We start from the raw sequence: 18821 nt of genomic DNA, 5'->3' as shown, positions 1-18821 counted from the left end.
TGCTGAAAACAAGAGTCTGCCTTTTCCCTCAATGACATTGTGTGCCTGATGCGTGCCTTGTGAGCTGGAGAGAACAAGAGTCTAGGAAATGTAACGTCAGTTGCTATAAGGCAGTAGAGAGCACTGAGCAAGCTGCCTCCTGAGCAACCTGCCTCCTAACCAAACTCTTACAAACCATGGTTAAACCATGTCTAGACATACTTTAATATTTGTATGACGAGAATTTTTCTTTCAGAAACGTGTTGTCAATGTGTATCGCTTGATAACAAGAGGAACTTTGGAAGAGAAAATTATGGGTCTGCAGAAATTCAAAATGAATATTGCAAATACAGTGATCAGCCAAGAGAATTCTAGCCTACAGAGCATGGGAACAGATCAGCTTCTTGACCTATTCACTCTTGACAAGGTAAAGAATCATATGCAAAATTACCTGCTAAAAATAATTATTTAGAGCTGCAAAAATAAATGCGACTATATGAATCCTGGTCAGACAAGCATTTGAAATGGAATGATGGACACCAAGAAGCTCCACAAGTACAGGTTGCACCTCTAAAATTCGGGACTCACTGATCTAGCTATACCTGTGGCCAGGGACTGGGCTGCTGGTGGGAAGTGCAGCTCTGACAGTAGCAGGGCGGGTATCGTGGGGAGCACAGCACCACTGGCAGGGCTAGTGGAGGCTGGCAGCACAGTCCTGGCTGGGCCCAGCATTGTGGGGACCGTAGCCCCACCCAGGCCAGGAGGCAGCAGGACTAGTGTCCAGGAGTGCAGTCCAGACCAGCAGCGAGAGTACAGTTCCAGCTGGAGTCAGCATGCTGGTGAGCGTAGCCTCAGCCCCAGGCAGGAAGCACAGCCCAGCAGGCCTGCAGTGGGGAGCAGGGTGGACCTCCCATGGTCCAGAAAACTCTGTCGTTCAGGACTGCTGAGGTCTCCAGGATGCTGGACCAGGTGAATGAACTCCACAATACTCTAAAGAGCACCAGTATCAATCCTTCGGAGATGTTATTACATTAATTTGTGTAAAAGGAAACTGGGAATAAATAGGATTTGTGATTAATAAATATTATCAAACACTTTTTTAAATGTCTCCTCCCCTCCCCTTTTTTTTTTTTAAGGATGGGAAAAATGAAAAAGCAGATGCTACTGCTACTTCTTCTGGGAAAGCCTCTATGAAATCAATTCTTGAAAATCTTGGAGAACTTTGGGATCCAGAACAGTATGATTCTGAATACAGTCTAGAAAACTTTATGCATTCACTCAAGTGATCATCGTATATTCTTAATTCATTTGCTGCTAGTTCACACATTTTTCTGCTGATATTCAGCAAATTTCAAAACATATATAGTGAACCTATAGCTTAATAAGTAAATAGACTTCTTGAAAGAAGAATTGGCAAAAGACTGACACTGAATAGTGTCACAATTTTCACTGGGGAGTTACTCTGTCTTAAATATTTGCACTGTATAAAACTTTAAATGTAAACATATTGTGAGGTGGTTTGAATTTTACTTGCTAAACAGATGCAAATTCTTATTTGGTAGAGAAATAAAACATAGCAAGTTTTATATGTGCTAATAGGTGTTACTTCCTTTTGAAATAAGCCCACCATTGTTCCTCGCTGTATCTATAGTTTTGTACAGATGTTTCAGTGAGTGCTTCAGGTTATTTAATGTACATTTTTTTAATTTTCAACACAACTTACTTTTTAATAAATCATAAGAGCAAAATTTTTCAACTAAAGTTATAATGATCTTTCTTTTAGATCATTTCAGGATGTACATTACCAGTGGAGCAAATCCTAGGAGCTAGAAAGAGTGTTGGGAAACTAAATTGAACTAGGTTCATGTATGCCCACCTCTGTATATTGAATATAATTACATAATGCTCTTCAGTCTTTTGACATCACCTTAGAAAGCAGTTGATTTCAACTTTTTAATCTAATGCATTCTACTAAATACAGGTAAATGGTCTGTTTATGGCCACCTATGCATCCCATTAAGAGGGTGTGCTTTTTTAATTTATCTATAAGGCTAGAATATAGCCCCATTCAAAGACCTATGTGTTCAATAGGTTTCAATCCTATATATTTTTTGTAACTAAAAACAAAAAACCAACAAATATACAAACAGAACTTTTCCAGAAGTAGATTTTACACTGTTTAGAATTCTAAAATCGGAGCTGAAGAGACTGTTTACTGTATTAGTGCATGACTTAAAACCTCTTAAACAAGAGAGAGGAAAATATTTTTCTTTAGGGATATAGATATATACATATCATAGAAATGCTGCCACTCAATCTGAGGGAATGGAGTATTTGAGCTAAAATCATGTAACACAGATTCTAAAGGGCTTTACTAGCTGGGAGTGAGTATAGAGTAGCTGTATATTAAGCAGCTTTTTTTTTTTTTTTTAAAGGGAGTCAATAGTAAAGGTGGTATGTATGTTTATAGATGTGCATGTATGTACAAGTATGTACACAATTTTATAAATATATTAAATTATAGATAAATTTACAAAGCTGTCTGAATACATATATAGGATATATGTATAGATATCAAAATAATCTATGGTTGTAGCTTGTTGTGCACTTAAGCATCAGAGACTGAAAACCATCAAAAACCTCAGAAATAGTAGATTGTTAAAACAAAAATACAAAAAAAAACCCTCTTATCCTATAAAGCAAGACTGTTCTGCTGCATTTGGAAACTATTTTCAGTAGTTACGAACTGCCATATTGTAATATTAAACTAGCATTCCATGAAAAGAATAATAAAAGCAAAATTGGGAATACATCACTCTTTGTGAGTTTGTATGTACATATTGTGTTTGTATATAGAAAATAATGAATGGAGAAAGACCAGTTTTATTCATAATGAATAGTCCTTTGGAGAAGCACAGATGGATCTTTAGTGGTGAATATTTTGGAGCTGGGCTCATCGTTATTTGTTACTGTTCATTGTAAAGATAAAGTGTTTTTCTCACTCAAATGTGTAGCAAGTATCTAAATATACATTGCCTAGAGTTTTTCTTCTACTGAATGTTCAAGAAAAGATTAACCGTACGTCACTAATAGCTCAGAACAATAGATTTTGGTGTCTTGTACAAAAAGTTGATTGGCTATTGTAGCCAAAGAATTGCTGTGCATGAATTTTATAGGCATTCTGAGATAATGTTTAACTCTTTTGTGCATTAATTTTGCAGTGGCTCCAAGATATCAGTGATTTCCTTATTTTTTATTTTCTTTATTTTCAGTAGAGAAGTGTTTTTTATCTAACTCTAAAACACAACATTAATTTAAAAGTAACTTGGAGAATTTTGCCACAAACATTCTATTTTACTTACAATGCTAGGAATTTGCTAGAGCACTGCAAAGCTCTACTCCTTCTCACTGCCATATGGTCACCTGCACTGCATTACATAGATTACCACCATAGGGAAGGAAAGATATTGCCTAGCAACATTCCCACGTGATGGCTTTAAACTGTCTGCTTTTGTCACATTTTTTTAAGTTGCTATGCAACCCTAATCCTCCTTATGGTGGTGGCCTTGTTGGATATGACATCAAGATGGCTCTTGCCTCTGGACACAAGATCTGGGGTGTCTGGAATATGTTTCTTTAATGTTTGTACATTTTCACTTAAGGATTATAGTTTATGCATATAATCCTCATATTAAACACAGAGTAGGAAGAAGTCATAAAACACCAAAGTGGCCTAGTTCAAAGAATTTATATAATGTAAGATTAAACAAAATCTGACTGACTAAAGTGTGAGATTGAATGACACAAACTCAGTCAAGTTTCAGAACCAAGAAAACAAAGAATGGAATCAAAGAAAAAAGACCCTCTGAATTTTAATGAATAAAATGGTGTGTAACTGCATTGTTTCTGAATAGATAAGAGAGGCCTTCTCTTGTGTTTGGGGCAATCATTTTCCATGCCATGTAAAGTGTAATTAATTCACTTTTGCTCTGTTTTAGAAATCTCCCAGGAAAGTTACATGATGCACTTCCATGCCACCTCCCAACTCTTCTTCTCACTCCTCCACATATACTACCTCTCTCCATTTTCATGGATCCTTCTCCTGGGGGGCTCTGATTAACCGGAATTTCTGCAATTTGGGGGGAGTAACAGAAATTGGTCCTGAAGAGTATTGCAGAAGATGGCTTTTGCTTTCTCAGTTCAAAAAACAAACTGTAGTCTCATTTCTGTTTTGACTCTCTTGTAAATCCAGATCTTCTGAGATGCTTGTTTTGATTGTCATGGTGGTGGTCTTTCCAAGCTACTTTTTAATTTCTCATGACTAGTTTGGGTCTGTCTTGTATTTCTTTCTGTGTGAAATCAGGAAGACAGAGTCCAAGTTATTCTTGCAATTCTACATTAACCTTATCATTTTTGCTATTCTGCTAGCCTTATCACTGAACGTCAAAACCTGTTGCCAACAGTCTCAGATCTCTTACCTCAAACTATTGCCAGATTTTTCATCTAGATCTGAGGTCACTCCATTTGGCATCTCAGTGTGTGAAATCTTTTTAGGATTTGGACATAGATGCCCAAGTACTTGGCTGCAGCCAAAGTGTGCTAAGCAGAGCTCAAGAAGGTGGGTACAAATACATGGATTTATAGTGCCTGAGGAGAACTGGCTTTCTGAAATGGCTCGTGTTTACTCAAGTTTGAGAATCACCACAGATCTTGGATTCAAGTAAAGTCCTAATAGGCTCCCTTTGAGCCAATGTATTTGAAGAGAGTTTCTCACAGCTAAAATTTCAGACACTGATGGCTGAACTTCAATTTAAAATATTTCCAGTGTGTCATAATTTACCTTGATACTAAATTTAAATTATTACTTAGATGGGACAAGTTATTTTCTTAACCCCACACCACAGGCTATTGGTGGTTTTTAAATACATGATGGGTATATTTTCATCCAGGTTCTGTCAAGTCAGGGGAGGGCAACCTGCAGCTCCCAAGTCACATGAGGCCCATTGGAATTCTGTGTGTGACCTCCAGGACATTTTATTTACCCTTGCCCACACACAGGGTTGCCAGATTCCACTGGTTTCCTTCTGTGTGCTCTTTTTACCACCAGTATTAACAAAGAGACATGCATGTAAAGCAAGAGTATGTGAAGTGCAGTGCATACTGATTGCACACAATGTTGATTGTGAGAGCCATGTGCTCCCTCTGAAGCCAATCAGTTCTATTACAGTTCAGTCAGCACATCCCACAAATTCTAGGTAAACAAGTGTAATTAGCAAAGCTACCCTATCCCAGGAGACCATCTTGGTTACAACAATCTTGATGCCCACTGAGAGGGAAGGCTACTCATGTGGCACACTAATCTAGATTGCCCATCACTTGTCTAAATTGTGTAGACTGTATCCAGTTTTTTAAAGATATTACCTCAGCTACCTTATTGCTCTAGATTAAGACTGGCTGACTTCCAGAATGTACATAATTTGTATAGATAGTTAATCTGTCAAACTCTTAAGTGCAAGGAACATATACTGCTTCTCTTTAGAAGCTTGGGTTTAGCAGGTTAGGGGTATGGGCAGACTCCATTTTGTAATGATCAATTCAAGCTTCTTGTTTCTTTGTGTTTTTTAAATACCACAAACAGAGAATAAAACAGTTAAATGTGATTTAATGCTTTTAAATTTAGATCAGTTCAATCAACTGTCTGAATGATAGTCACGTAGATGAGTCATCTGAATTCGGTTCTTGTAAAATGTCCTATTCATTAACAACTTCTGAGCTTTTGCTAGCTAATCATACATGTTTAAACTTATTCAGTAGTTGGGGCCAGGTTCTGAATATTGTTCAGGTAGCCCTAAAAAACAAGATTCTGATTGTAACTGGCAAAGGGGACCTTTCTGTTGGTATAGAGTTGCTGCCTTGTCCCCTCCAACACATAAATGAGACTGGTGTGTGGGGTCAGGTCAGCACAGCTGCACAACCTATGTGATACCTACGCTGCAGAGGCTTTCCCCCCAGTTTGAAAAGGCTGGGAGTTGGGCCATCTCTCCAGGGCAGCTGTTGGGGAATGGATGGGTATTACCAATTCTGAGTTGGCTATATGCTGCTGCTAATCAGGAGCGTGGCATTCTTCTGCCCCTCAAGGTCGGGCCTGTGCATTTCCAAATGGACTCAGTCAAAGAGCAGCAGGGGAGTCATAGTGTGAGGGCAAGAGTTCTGGGCATACAGACAACTATCTAGTAACTCCCCAGCAGCAGCAGCAGAGCCAGCCCTTTGCACCCTGAGCTGCCTCCCAACAGCAGCATCACAGGTAGCCATGCCCCCCCTCCTTCTTAGGAGTGGCCAAACTCCAGAGCTGCTGAGGCACAAACAATGCTGGATTAAAGTTATGAGGGGTCTAAGGCTAGTGGGAGGGACGGGCCTAAGTATGAATTATGTATTGCTAAAAAATTGGCATAATTTATCTATATACATATTTAAGTAAAGTAACAATTTTCCTTGACTTTAGTTATGGCAGAGACATGAATGACATTTCAAAGATCTGACCATTTCATTCTCAGTGCTCAAGGGAGACAAAACACTGAGACACTCTTGAGACATAGTTGATCAGAAGATGTTTTTTACTCTCGTTAAAAGAGAAAAGGACTGTTCTCCACTATAAAAGCTTCAGAGGGGTAGCCAAGTTAGTCTGTAACTGGAAAAAACAACAACAAATAGTCTTGCAGCACTTTAAGACTAACAAAATATGTAGATGGCATCATGGGCTTTCATGGGCACAACCCACTTCATGTGCCCATGAAAGCTCACAATATGGTTTGTTAGGGACATGGCTCTGTCGCCAGGATATGTCTAGACTACATGGCTCTGTCGCCAGAGCCACGTAGATTAGTTTACTAGACATACCCAAATGAAGCGGCGATTTAAATAATCGCCGCTTCATTTAAATTAAAATGGCTGCCGCGCAGTGCTGATTAGCTGTTTGGCGGCACAGCGCTGTAGTCTGGATGCTCCGCGGTCAACATCAAAGGTATTTATCAACCTCCCCAGTATGCCTCGTGGGATGAGGTTTGCCGGGGAGGCTGACAAATGCCTTTGATGTCGACTGCGGAGCATCCAGACTACAGTGCTGTGCTGCCAAACAGCTGATTGGCACAGCGTGGCAGCCATTTTAATTTAAATAAGGCAGCGATTATTTAAATCGCCGCTTCATTTGGGTGTATGTCTAGTAAACTAATCTACGTGGTTCTGGCGACAGAGCCATGTAGTCTAGACATATCCTTAGTCTTTGAGGTGCTGCAAGACTATTTGTCGTTTGAGTTCTCCACTATAGTTAGTGATTATCGATGATAAATGCAATTTCAACATTTGAGAAACATTGTCACCTTGTTTCAGTGATCATTTGGTACACCCAAATACATAAGCTTTCATCATATTTTCTCAGTGATAAGAATCTTCCAAGAATCTCCCTTACCAAGCATGTTAAAGAAATTCTTTAGTAAAAACTAACATCATTTCAGTGCTTCTGACACAGACACATGTCCTCTGTATTCCTTAGCTCTTCCACAATTAGAATCAGAGGATGGGAAGGGACCTCTACAAATCATGTAGTCTAGTCCCCTGCTCTGTCAGCTTTTGAATGAGTAAAACAAAACAGAGCTTATCTCCTGATGTGTTCTTTGCTCCCCTTATCAAACAGACTTCATAGGAAAATCAACATCTCAAAAGAACCATCAGGTTTGGATGGGTTTTGTTTTCTAGGCTGCTGTAGAATGAAGACTCAAGCAGAGGGCAGATGGACCTTGCTTCTCTCCTGCTCCTTTAAAGTATTCACTGGGGAGGAAAGTGAATGAGATTCTGCTTATGCAGGTGTGAAAAAGCAGAATGGACCTAAATCTATTTTTGTGCAAAAAATCTGTTCTAGACCCTGGCCTAAAGTCAATAAGGCTACAACAGTGTTACTATCCCCAAGAACTGACCTTTGTTCTCATTCCCTTCTCAAATCAGTCATTCTATGCTTACCCAACATTTTCCACTTGGAAAAGAATTGAGTTGGGGCAGAAAAATGATGGATTATGGGTTTATTTAGCTTTCAGTTTTTGGAATGAAACCAGAGGTGGAAGTAAGGCAGGACATGCTGGTGCGCTGATGCAGTAAGAGCTGGCTGGGGTGCACTGCTGCAGGAGGAGGTGGGCATGCTTGCAACCAGACTCCTGGAGCTCTCCTGCAGGCTGCTGTGCTAAGCAGCAGGCAGGTGAAAGGGGCTGGCTAGGAGTGAGCCTCACCCTGCTCCCTGAGCCACCTTTCCCCAGCCTGATGCCATTTAGGAAAAGCAGAAGGGGCTGATGCCCCCCTCCCCCCAATTCCTACGAATACTGCCTGTTGCTTGCTGTTCCCCTTCTATCACTGTCGCAGTAAAAGGGCGCTCATTCTAAGCTGTGGGAGAAAGAGGGTTGCTTTGCCTTCTCTTTCTTGCAAGTAGAGGCTCCAGCAGGGCTGTGAGAGCAAGCTCGCTCCTCCTCCCTTACCAAGCCTGGCCCTGCCTCCTACCTGAGCAGGAGGGCCTAAGGCTATAGACTTATTAACCTAATGGTTAATCCGGCATTGGACACAAGGCTTGCTGTAGTGGCCTGATGCCCAGGTAAAGCCTCCAAACCCCCTCACCACTGCTCCCTTGCCTTGACACTGCCAACAAACCAGAGCTCCCACCAACAAATCAGATCACCAGGCCCCCTCACCAGAAGCCCTGTCCTGAGCCTTCCCCACACCCACAAAAAAGCAGAGCGCTTCCTGGCACCTCCACCAGAGCCCTTCACCATAGCTACCCCGCCCTGATGCCCCAAAACTTCCTTCCCAGTACTCCCTTGCCCTGACACCCCTGACACTTTTTTCCAAGAGTTATTCAAATTGCTTAGTATTTTTTTCATTTAAATTGTGTAAAAAGGAAGCAAAATGAATTTCAACTTGTGCAACAATTCAGAGATTTTAATTTAAATTGGACAAAAAGTGAAGCTACTGAATGCAGGTCACCTACACGCACAGAAATATATGAGGGCATCAATTATTTGTTTGTGATTTGAGTAACAAATCATTTGTCATAATAATGGCTGCCTCATTTCTTTCTGATGCATTGTTGAATGTCTGAGATGTTAAAAAGGGTGTTATCTAACATGTTAGGCTTTCCTATGTATTTATTACACTGTAGAGTCCAGAAATACTTATTTTAAGCCTAGTAAAGGCCGAATAGGAGAAATTTGCATGTGATACTGCAAACATAATTTTTTAAGGACGGTGATACGTAATCTAATAAAAATTAGGAACCAGTGATTAGAGCAACACCTTCAGTGCTCTTAACTCACTGATGCAGAGGCTGTTGCATGTTTGGGGAAAAATAAAATAAACTCTTTTTCCCATCCCTAAATAACCATTAGTGCTCAGACACATAAGAGGATCTGGACCTAGGTTAATTTGGATATTTTGGGCAGGGCAGCAACTGGTACTATCACCCTACAAATCAGTTTAAATCTGGCCCAACTCCATAGTCAGTTAACAACTGTTGGCTGTAGAAAATATATAGTAATGAGAGAGTAAAAAATAATAAAACCTCAGTTCAGCACCTACTTCACTACTTTGCTGAACTGGGTTCCAGGAAAACACATCAGAAAACTGCCACTCTTGTAGCAGCATTTGAAGCCAGCATCTGACTTGGCTGAATATCTACCCTATTTTCTCACTCTTAGGCTATGTCTACACTGGCCAGTCTTGCGCAAGAACATATGCAAATGAGGTGTGGTGATGACTATGGCTGCACCTCATTTGCATACTTAATGAGTTGCCATTTTGCACAAGGGACTTTTGCACAAGATGGAACAGTCTACACTGCTTATTTTCAGGCAGAATGGCTCTTGCGCAAGAGGGGGGTTTTGCACAAGAAGGAGCAGTGTAGGCTGCTCCTACTTGCACAAAAGCCCCTTGTGCAAAATGGCGGCTCATTAAGTATGCAAATGAAGCACAGCGATAGTCATCGCCGCACCTCATTTGCATATGTTCTTGCGCAAGACTGGCCAGTGTAGATGTAGCCTAAGAGTTCCAGGAAAATAGTGGTTGTATGTGGGGAGCCAAAGGCTTTGTCTACACTACAGAGTTTTTTCGGAAAAATGGCCATTTTTCCAAAAAATCTTCAATTACGTCCACACTGCAATTGTGTTCTTTCGAAAGAAAATCAAAAGAACAGAGGGGAGTTTCTGACACTGGTAAACCTCTTTCTGCGAGGAAGGAGCTCTTTCGGAAAAAGGTGTGTGTGGACAGGGAAGAGGGAGTTCTTTCACAAGAAAAGGAAAGAGGAAAAAGCACAGGTGCTCTGCTGGCCATTCCACCCATAGTAATCCCAGCTTATACATGAAAGAGAGCATCCATTCAGTCTGGATGCTATCTTTGAAAAAGCAGATTGCTTTTTTGATGTGCTTTGGCAATGTGGATGCTCTCTTTCAGAAGACCTTTTTCCGGAAGATCTCTTCTGGAAAAGCTTCTTCCAAAAGAATTCTGCAGTCTAGACATTGCCAAAATGATAGGGCAACACAGGGAAACTTGACACTGCCAAGTTTTCAGCTTCTTCAGCTAGTTGCTCCCTGCGGCTCAAGGAGAAATTTTGTAGCCAGGAAGAAATTGTGCGCGTAGAGTAGAAAAGTCTGAGTAAGATTATAACATTTATTTGTGGACTGTGATGTCATGGGGATCATGGCCACAAGCTGAAAGATTTTATAAAAGCTACATGAGGTCAGCAAGTGGTAAGTACTGTACCACTGGGTTAAAAACTTTGATTTCTGACCAAGTTGCAACTTGCTTCTAAGCTTATTTTTCTCATATACAAGCCTTAAATGTAGCTTCAAGGGAGGCTTTCTTGGCACAGGGAGAAATACAGGGTTAGAATTATAGCATCTGCTGTGAACCCAAGAAACTCTACACTTAGAGCAGAAGTAAAAATGAAAATTGATTGGGATGACAGACCCAGACTCACTGGAGAAGCTGATATTTAAAAAGAAATCAGCCAAAACAGTGTATCCATTTCTAGTAACCAAACTCATGAAAAATACATTGTTTTGCTCATCTTAAAAAATTATGACATTTTCTTTGAGGTGCTCTTGTGCCCCCAAGCTTTGAACTTTTACCTTTGTGATAAGGATGAAACTTTTATTATCCTCATGAAAATGTACCCAAACTTGACCAATTTACAAGCCTCTGAAAAATGGCAGATGAGTAGAGACTACTTAGGCTACATCTAGACTGCAAGCTTCTTTTGGAAGAAGCTTTTCTGGAAGAGATCTTCCAGAAAAACTTTTTTCAAAAAAGAGCATTTACGTAACAAAAGCACAATCAAAAAAGCACATCGCTTTTTCAAAGATAGCGTCCGCAATGATAGCGCCACTGGGAACCAGTTCTGGCAGGGCATTAGGTCAGCAGTTGCTTCCGGGTGCTGTTGCCTATGTCTAGTTGAGACGTGTGCTTAAAGGGACCCCCCCGAACACCCGTTTCTCTGCTTCTGCTGCTTGCTTGCCTACCTCTCTGAGGGACAGCAAAGCTTTAGCACTGCATCCTCTGGTTGCCCAGCTTTTGGATGCCACAGCATACTCCTAGCCATGGAGCCGGAGGTGCCTCTGGGCATGCAATGGCCTCACACTGCAATGCTGCAGTTTCTGCAGGCTGCCTTCCTGGCCCTGCACGAGCTCGACCCCAAGCTCATCATTGAAACCCTCTCCCTGAGTGCTTAAGCAAGGCCTTTGTTCCCACACCCCACAGGGGAGAGGCATTTTTGGAGGCTGGACACCAGACTGGTGGGACTGGTTGGTCATGGAGCGGTGGGACAACCACCAGTGGCTCCAAAACCTCCTCATGGAGAAGGCCACCTTTATGGAGCTATGTGCCTTGCTTGCCCCTGCCTTCTGATGATGGAACACCCACTTGTGGCCCGCCATGCCCCTGGAGAAGTGGCCCGCCATGCCCCATGTCACCATCACCCTCTGGAAGCTCGCCACCCCAGACAGTTGGTGGGCAACCAGTTCGGTGTGGGAAAGTTTTTCCAGAAACCACTGCAGTGTAGACATACCCTCAAATTTTAGCTGCTAAATCCCTCAGAGTCCACTTGCATTGGACATACTCCCAGGGCCGGCCCGAGCCATTTTGGCGCCCCGGGCCCGGGTACGCGGTGCCGCTCCCAGGTGCACAGCACATGCGCTGCCCAGCCTGGCCCGGCCACCACTGCTGGTGCACAGCCTGGGGCGGGGGGCTGCGCCTGGCTGTGCAGGGCCCCGCGGCTGTGGGGAAAGGGTGCTGCTGGCCAGCGCCGCGAGGATGGGGGGAGCCGGCGCTGTGGGAGCCAGCCATGCAGCGCCTGATGGCAGCTATAAGGGATGCTGTGTGCCTCTTACAGCTGCCATCAGGTGCCCCCCCATAGGTTGGCACTCTGGGCAGCTGCCCGGCTAGCCCACCCCTTAGTCCGGCCCTGTATACTCCAGCTGAGGGCTGACCAGGATTTTTCCTGCAGTTGTAGCTCTGGGCTTCAGAACAGAAAGCATGTTGACTCTCCTGTGTGTTCAGTATCCGCTTCTCCCCCTAGTAGGCTGAGACATCTTAGAGGAAGAATTTATTCACATTCCAGGTGGACAAGAACCAGACTGGGAAGGCAGGTGGGGAAGGGGGTGCGGCAGGAAGAGGGATAGATTGGCAAAATGAGCCCATGAGCCAGAGGGGAAGAAGAACACTGTTGGGTCATGTTTGACTGGAAGTTAGGGGTGGAGAGAGAAACAAATTGGGCAAGGAAATGGAAGAGAACTGAGGCACAGAAAGTTTAAGTTATTTAGCCTGTGTCACCCATTAGGCCAGTGGAGCCAGAAATGGAACTGAGATGCTTTGAGTCACCGTCCAACTTTTTCTCCATCAATTGTAGAATATGTCTGTACTTCCAGAGAAATTGTGGGAAGACATTGGAGGACTATCAGCATGTGAGTGATTTAGCCTGCATCTGCAATGGAAAGTGGACAGGTTCTAGCCCACAACCCTATCCAGGTAAGATAGCCAAGGCTTGAAAAATGGTTCGATACCCAGCTCAAAGATTTTTCTTTATGGATGGTTAGTGGGCTTGGACTAAAACCAAGATTACAGGTGCAGTGAAGTTGGCTCTTAAGAAGGGAAAATACTAAGTTCACCACCTGCTAGAGGGAGCAGAATTGTGTATTTTGGGCTATTATTGCACAGCTGATTCACAAAATCAAAGTTGATTAGTTTGTGCTTAAGGCTTACCAGCAAAGCTGGCCTAAAACTCCTTCCTCAAGGGGAAGGAGGGACTGGAGAAATAGACACATTGATAACAGCATCTAGTTAGGAAGCAGATTACAGACCATACAGCTATATTATCAAAAGCCAAGCTCAATTAGCTTCTGCAAATATGCCTGTAAAACCTACAGGTTCTCAGCAATATTTTAGGAAGGTTTACAGACTGCACTAATCATCCCCAACCCTATGTCTAACTTGTTTAAAATAGGAATGATTTAATCAGGTTGCCCAGGAGACAGAATCCCAAATTTGGGGAGATTATACAGGACAAAAATTTTGGCCTATTTCTATTCAAACTGTTTGCTGCTCAATAATATTACTTTTCTACAACAACAAATAATTCAGAACTGCCTCTCAATCGATGCAGACTACTGTACCCTTTCAGGAGCCTTATTTGTCTTTCGCTCTTTATTTTTCAACTCACTTAAAAGCTACTTGCTTACAAAATCAGACCTAAAAAGACTAAAGTGTCACAGCACACTAATACTGAAAAATTGCTGACTTTCCCATTTTAAGCATAAATCAATTGGAATATCAATATTGTGCTTACATTTCAGCATATAGTAATAAAGCAGTATAGACATGTCATAGGTAATTTTAATTTGTACTGATTTTTCCAGTGCTTTTAAAGTAGCCTATTGTAAAACTGAACAAATATTTAGCTGGGTTGATGAAGCCCCTGCAAGCCCTCTGAATACCCCTAAGGATATGCATACCTCTACACCACCAATTTAGGAGTCCCTAGTGTAATTGTCCCAGGCTGATCCCTCACTTAGTGTCCTTCTCTCTTCATTATTATAAGGTCACCAGGTGTCGAATTTTCATTTATTTCAAGAATCCATATTTCAGTTATTTTTGAGAGTATAACCATACAGTGGGTGAAATTCACCCATGTAGCAAGTCAAAACCCAGCCTGTGATGTATTTGAGTCCTTTAAGAATAGGTACGTTTACAAAACGATGTATGGATTTGCATCATACACACCAACCAAAGTAACCCTGCCTGTCCACCAAAGCTTCTCTCTTCTCAGACTTAATTTAAAGCTCATGGATATGGGCACTGTACAAATTAAATAAATCTTTGAGTTTTGTCTCTTTCTCTTCTCGGTCTTGCTAACACATAAAGTTGATACTTCTGCTTCCTTTGTTGTCCTTGTAAAAGCTAAGAGTCTCTGGTTAGGGTTTCAGACTGCTCATGGCTGGCTCAGATTCAGCAATAATGAATTGTATATAACATTATATTGTACTCGATGTTCTTGTGACTACGTCATTCTTTGGCTGTTCCTACTTTTATTTATAGCCTGAAGAAGGGCTGTGAACATGCCCATAAGAAAAGTAAATTAACCCATTACAGTGTTTGCATTTCTTCAAAATCTTCTGGAAGGTGGGGATAAGATGCACTCTGGAATCATCCTGTTGTTCTCTTTTAGTCTTGCCCCTTTCCTTGTTGGGCCTGTCATTAGAAACAGAACATGTTGCTGCCATGAGTCCTCCTAGCTTAGTAGTTCTGGATCTGAGCTTATGGCTCAAACTCCTGTCCGATGTGGCATGCTATGGTACCACCACCAGATGGAGGAGTTAGCAGCTCAACCACTGTTTGAACCACTTTCACACTTCCTCCATAGCTCTCCAAACTAGGGATGTAAAAATCCTGTTTAATTGGTTAATCTGTTAAACATGATGTTCAACCAATTAAAGGGAGGATGGGTGGGGAGTGGCCTCTTCCACCATAGGCCCCCGCCACTTAACCAGTAACAATTAGCATCCCTATTCTAAATCTTCCTATTGGTGATGGTTCCAGGCCATCTATTCTTTCAGTTTGCTTTCCTACCACCCCAGTTCTGGTGCTAGGTGATGTTTTCTCTGTAAGGGCTAAAGAGGTTATATTTAACACTTAAATGATTTAACTTAAATATCAATTCCACACAATGAGCACTTGCTGTAAACTTCAGCCAACCATAGTTTATTATAAGCCCTGTACAGCCACACTCTACGTCTTGACACCATAGTGACAACTGCTCCACCCACACATGTGCACACAATGCATGCACGCACACATGCACACCCACAAAGTTAGGATGGGAGAGGAAACTCACTCTGACAAGATTTTGGGAGGCAGGGAGGAGGAAAATACAATGAAATTCTTATGGATCCAGTGGAGTAAATGCTATACTCATGGGCTGCGTCTAGACTGGCATGATTTTCCGCAAATGCTTTTAACAGAAAAGTTTTTCGTTAAAAGCATTTGTGGAAAAAGAGTGTCTAGATTGGCACGGACGCTTTTCCGCAAAAGCACTTTTTGCAGAAAAGCGTCTGTGCCAATCTTGACGCACTTTTGCGCAAAAAAGCCCTGATCGCCATTTTAGCCATCGGGGCTTTTTTGCGCAAAACAAATCTGAGCTGTCTACACTGGCCCTTCTGTGCAAAAGCTTTGTGCAAAAGGACTTTTGCCCGAACGGGAGCAGCATAGTATTTCCGCAAGAAACACTGATTTCAGACAGTAGGAAGTCAGTGTTCTTGTGGAAATTCAAGCGGCCAGTGTAGACAGCTAGCAAGTTTTTCCGCAAAAGCAGCTGCTTTTGCGGAAAAACTTGCCAGTCTAGACATAGCCATGCTGCTTATGTCCTGAGCCCGGGATGCGCAAAAGGAGTTAAGCATTGTGACAAAACCCATCACCACCACTTCCTCCTCAGGCTGGAATTTGACTGAGACATGGTCTGCCAAGTGACCTCTGAGCATGCCTACTCAATTAGGCCCCATATGTGACTTAGGTGCACATATGCTTAGCTCCCACCAGCTTGTGAATCACACTGTAACTTAGTCAGAAGATGACTAGGTACTTTGGATATAGCACGAAGACCTGGCTTCACCACACATTTCTCTCTTTCTATACTTAAATTGCAGCAAGGGAGGTTTAGGTTGGACATTAGGAAAAACTTCCTAACTGTCAGGGTGGTTAAACACTGGAATAAATTGCCTAGCAAGTTTGTGGAATCTCTATCTCTGAAAATATTTAAGAGCAGGTTAGATAGACATCTACCAGGAATGGTCTAGACCGGTGTTTCTCAAACTGTGCTCCGTGGAGCCTCAGGGCTCCGCAACACATCTCCAGGGGCTCTACAAGGTTAACAAACTGGAAACATCAATAGGTACAACACATACAATCAGTGGACCACTGGGGAGCCACATACATTTTTATACATGTAAAGGGCTCCGGAGACCAAAAAGTTTGAGAACCACTGGTCTAGACAGTGCCTGGTCCTGCTGTGAGGGTGGGGGACTGGACTCAATGACCTCTCGAGGTCCCTTCTAGTTCTATGATTCTATGATTCAAACCCAAATTCATGAGAATTGTCAATACTGTTGCCCTTCTTCGTCACTTCCCGCTGATGTTTGTATAATATCCTTGTGGCACCTATAGCAGTTGGTCCCTCAGAAAGGTAATAGTGAGAAATAATTTATGGTAAGTTTAGCCTTTGTTTTTTAAGGCAGTTTAATACTTAGACATTGGAGGGAAATATCAGTACCACGTATTTAGTCAGCTCTCTGCAGACCACGTGCAAATGCTCCATGGATTGCAGTTTAGGAACTCTACTGTAGCTTGTGGTATAGAGTTTGCATTTACTGTTGTATAAATTTGATACAGCAAATAATAATGCAAAAAGGGAGAGTTCTCTAAAGAGTCTCTGTAAGAGATCTGTCCTATTAAGAGTGAAAGCTAAAAAGCCTGAGACTAAAAAGTCACATAAAAAGTCATGTCTGTGAAATGAGAAAGTGTAAGAATTGTTTTTCAAGTTCTCTTCCCCCACATATACTAATTTTACTTTTCTCCTCAAACTCTGAGTAGCTAAAGGCTTGAAACATGGAAAGTGGTGATTGGATGTCTAACAAAATGAATGCCAGTAAAGGAGGTAGCATCAGAGGCTAAAACAGGAAAAGAACAAATTAAAAATTACTTAGACAAATTGAAGTGTCTTAAAGTGACGAGGATACATCAGTATGCATCCTTGAATACTCAAGGAGTTTACTGTGGAGATATCTGAACCATTAGCTATTATCTTTGAAAAGTCATGGGATACAGGAGAGATAACAGAAGCCTGGAAAATATAGTGCCCATCTATAAAAGGGGAAATAAGGACAACCCAGGGAATTAGACCAGCCAGCTTAACTTCTGTACCCAGAAAGATAATGGAGCAAATAATTAAGCAATCAATGTGCAAACATCTAGAAGACAATAAGGTGATTAAGAAAAAAATCAGCGTGGGTTTGTCAGGAACAAATCATGTCATGTCAGTGACAGATACACAGGCAGGTCTGGCACATCCCACTACATCTCAGCCCCCATTGCTGTTCACAGGTCACCATGTTATATTTAACAACATACTTGGCATTGGGAAATTAACATCTGAACAGGAATGCTCCACTTCAAGTGCTAAACTCCAACAAGATCAAGAGGAAACAGCTAAGGTCAGGAATGATCATATTCAACTGTTGGAAAGAGGGAGCATAAAAAAAGTCAACATTAAGTTTAAAGAGCAGAATCGATCCAAGGAAGTTACTCATCCTTCACATACTCCAGGATCATTTGGCTTTGAGATAAAGACTATGATGGAGTTGTATAGTGGGCAATGAGTCTGCTATCATCTCCCACTGAAAGACAATAGGAATTGGGCACTTAACTGCCTTTGAAATCTCTCCATAGCTTTCCTCTAGGAGTTGAAACAAGATCAACATAGTGAAATTGTTCCAAAAATTATATAAATTTGAATTTCTATCAAGATTTTCTTTCAGTGTAAGTCAAGCATGTCCTTAGTGTTTCAAAGAGATGACAGCACTCTGTCTTGTGGGCCAAAAAAATGACAGAAGACTTCATTAGAGCCGCTTAGGCTTCAGCAAGACTGAAGCAAACCAGCCAGATGTTCTTATAAGAATAAAGGAAAAAAGACAGTACAGGGGTCAGTCACAGTGGCACCCTTTAAACATAATTCATCAGAACATGCTAATAGCAACCAAGAATGTTGTGATCAATCACCCCTTAAATGGAGTACTTGAACCAGAGAAATTGTGTGCATGTGTGCAGTCCAGCTCTAACTGCATCATATTGACCCCAGAATTTGGCAAGATAATAATGAAGAGTGATAGCTCATTGGAGAGCCTGCAACAATATTGTACTGCATTTTTGGATCAAGGTTCACTCTGCCATGGCTTTCAGGCAAGAGGCCAAAGACCCTCTTTTTGTCTCTCACCAGTAATCCAGATCATCTAGTACAGCTCTGAGTGACATGCTGTGCCTGAGAGAGACAAAAGGGTTTGCATATTTCATACTTTACTCAAAAATAAATGTTTAATTTTTAATCATCCCTCTGGAAACTGTGCCAGACTAAGTAATATATTCAGAATTATTATGAGCTTGGCCTCATGAATGGTTCCTCTTGTCTGAGTTAACCCAACTGTTGTGAGCTTGGATTTCTGATTCATTCCTCCTATCTAAACCAATACAATTTGCAATCCAAGATGGTTTAT

The 18821-nt window shown here is 41.8% G+C and overlaps 1 protein-coding gene across 1 annotated transcript in view; it reads left to right on the top strand.

The window, feature by feature from the left end:
- Positions 1-2791, top strand: part of BTAF1 (B-TFIID TATA-box binding protein associated factor 1) — a 112133-nt gene extending 109342 nt beyond the window's left edge. Inside the window, exons 37-38 of the mRNA XM_014581830.4 lie at positions 236-406; positions 1116-2791. Coding sequence (XP_014437316.1) covers positions 236-406; positions 1116-1265 — 321 coding nt within the window. The 3' untranslated portion in view covers positions 1266-2791. The remainder of the gene's footprint in view (positions 1-235; positions 407-1115) is intronic.
- Positions 2792-18821: the final 16030 nt, after the last annotated feature.

This window comes from Pelodiscus sinensis, chromosome 8 (genome assembly GCF_052426305.1).
Source record: "Pelodiscus sinensis isolate ZL-2025 chromosome 8, ASM5242630v1, whole genome shotgun sequence".
Classification (NCBI taxonomy): domain Eukaryota; kingdom Metazoa; phylum Chordata; order Testudines; family Trionychidae; genus Pelodiscus; species Pelodiscus sinensis.
This window is presented reverse-complemented; position numbering and strand designations above follow the sequence as displayed.